Genomic DNA, 2,500 nt, shown 5'->3' on the forward strand with positions numbered 1-2,500 from the left:
GACAGTGTCCACAGCACCAAAAATTGTTGTGGCAACTGCAAACTTAAAAATAACGAAATATCCTATTAAGTCTTTTCTCAAATGTAACTGGACAAAAGTAAAGCACAGGATCAGCCAATCAGCTTCAGGCACCATGGAACAGCACACAGTGGAAGGACTGCTAGAAACTGTGATGTCATAACAATATCAGAGTGTAATGATGTGATGTCATCTGACATGGTTACTGTCACTTGAAGCAGGAAGTGCAATGGTGGGATGTGATTGGACGATTGCAGAGCAGAGGAGGATCCAGTCCTTTTCATAAATACGTCATAATTACTTAGTCATGAAGTTTCCTCGTGTGATGTCATCCCTCATGGAAGAACTCCCATTGGCTGTCGTATGTCACGTGTACCGGGCTTGAAGTGCAAAGCATGATGGGAATACGTCAAAAACCAAGTACCTGTAAAGGCACGCTGATGTCTAATGATAATGCAGTTAAAAAAGAGCTGAGGTCTGATTGGATGCTGAAATAAACAGTGAGTGATGTCATCAGGTAAGAACAGAGAGCAGGCACTATTACATCCAGAAAAATACTGAGATGTGATTGGTAGACGTAGTTTGTGATGGCATTCCTTGTTGAAACATCATGTTGATTGGCCATCAAGTGTAGTGGTCTTGAAGTGCAAAATGTCATGAGAAGGTGTGTGTGTGTGTGTGTGTGTGTGTGTGTGTGTGTGTGTGTGTGTGTGTGTGTGTCTGTCTGTCTGTCTGTCTTCAGTATCTCAGTGAGTTTTTGGATTGGACTCTTATGTTTTGGATGCTGGAGAGAATCTTCTTCTGATGACCAGCCAGAGTGACACCGATACGCAGCAGGTCCCTAAGAGACAGACAGACAGTCAGTCAGTCAGACAGTCAGACAGACAGACAGACAGACAGACAGACAGACAGACAGAGAGAAACGTTATTTCAGGACTAATTAACACACATATGTGCGTATTATCTCTGACATCACACTCATTACTCACTAATGTCTTATGTAATTTCATCTCCACTCTTGTAAACCAAAAAACATGCACACACACACACACACACACACACACACACACACACACACACACACACACATATATATATACACACACACACACACACACATATATACACACACACACACACACACATATACACACACAATATGATGATAATTAACATTCTGAGGTTGCAGTAACTCTAAACAAAAAAGAGATTGTGTGTGTGTGTGTGTGTGTGTGCACGTATTTTGGTGTGTGTGTGAGCATGTGTGAGCATGTGTGAGCATGTGTAAGCATGTGTGTATGCAAGTGTGTGTGTATGCGTGTGTGTGTGTGTAAGCACGTGTGTATGCGTGTGTGTGTGTGTGTGTGTGTGTGTTACTCACTCAGTGCTGATCTGAGAGATGAGTTCTAACGTGGAGAACCCTGCCTGAATAAAGTTCTCCTCATATCGTTCCATTTTGATGCCCTTCAACCACTCGCTCACAGACACACACTGGGACAGAGAGGAACGCCGGTCCAACAACAACCTAACAAACAAACAAACAAACAAATGAATTCAAAGTGCTGATTATGACCAACATGCCACCGGTTCCCATTAATCACCCAACAAAGATCTAATAAACACAACAAGACAGAAATGTTACAGAATTCTATATCTACAACTAGTTGTCCTGGAGGTGTGGCCTAATATTATAATCAGCATGCTTGATTGACAGCTTTGTGTCTGAGAATCTGCCTCAGCAACCAGCATGCAGTAACTCGATAGCTCTCTGGCTAGGTTCACTTTCACTCATTAGATTAGCTTTTTTGTTTCCAGGGACTTCCAGGGAAGGCACTTGCTTTCCTGACAATTGTATTTATTTAGATGTAAATCACACACGCACACACACACACACACACACACACACACACACACACACACACACACACACACACACACACACACACACACACACACTTCTTTGAGACAAGGATGTTCTCCAGTGACAGGACATTCCAACATTCCAGAGAGGGTTGTTCCAGGCAAACACACTTTTTCTTTTGATGGACGTGGCATTCCATAGAGACGTGTGTGTGTGTGTGTGTGTGTGTGTGTGTGTGCTTAATAATTTGCATCTCTTCTGTTGGGTGCGGTGTGATTTGAAGGAACGTCATTCTGTCTCTTTTGTTTGACCAGCGTGACATTCCATTGTGACATGAGTGGGGGTGGGGGTCTCAAGTGACAGATTTATTGATGAGCTTTGGAAGAGCTTTAGATGTTTTCCTGCAAAATTTCATTAGCTTTTTTCCAATATGGTAGCAGAGCAGGAAGTGTGAGTCTGTGTGCATGTGTGCATGTGTGTGTATACATGTACATGCGCACGTGTGTGTTCATGCACAAGCTCTTCATGGAGACCTGGGCGAGTTTAGATGGACAGCTCCACCCAGACCCAGGCAGCAGGATGGTAAAAGTTCAGGATGCAGCAGTGAAGGTCAGTAAAATT

The 2,500-nt window shown here is 43.2% G+C and overlaps 1 protein-coding gene across 1 annotated transcript in view; it reads right to left on the minus strand.

Annotated features, from left to right (window-relative positions):
* Positions 1-2,500, minus strand: part of ephb4b (eph receptor B4b) — a 20,350-nt gene that overhangs the window by 224 nt on the left and 17,626 nt on the right. Inside the window, exons 15-16 of the mRNA XM_083570900.1 lie at positions 1,400-1,543; positions 1-859 (exon numbers count right to left, since the gene is read on the minus strand). The exon at positions 1-859 is cut by the window's left edge and continues 224 nt beyond it. Coding sequence (XP_083427026.1) covers positions 757-859; positions 1,400-1,543 — 247 coding nt within the window. The 3' untranslated portion in view covers positions 1-756. The remainder of the gene's footprint in view (positions 860-1,399; positions 1,544-2,500) is intronic.

This window comes from Silurus aristotelis, assembly GCF_946808225.1.
Source record: "Silurus aristotelis genome assembly, contig: scaffold_163, whole genome shotgun sequence".
Taxonomy (NCBI): domain Eukaryota; kingdom Metazoa; phylum Chordata; class Actinopteri; order Siluriformes; family Siluridae; genus Silurus; species Silurus aristotelis.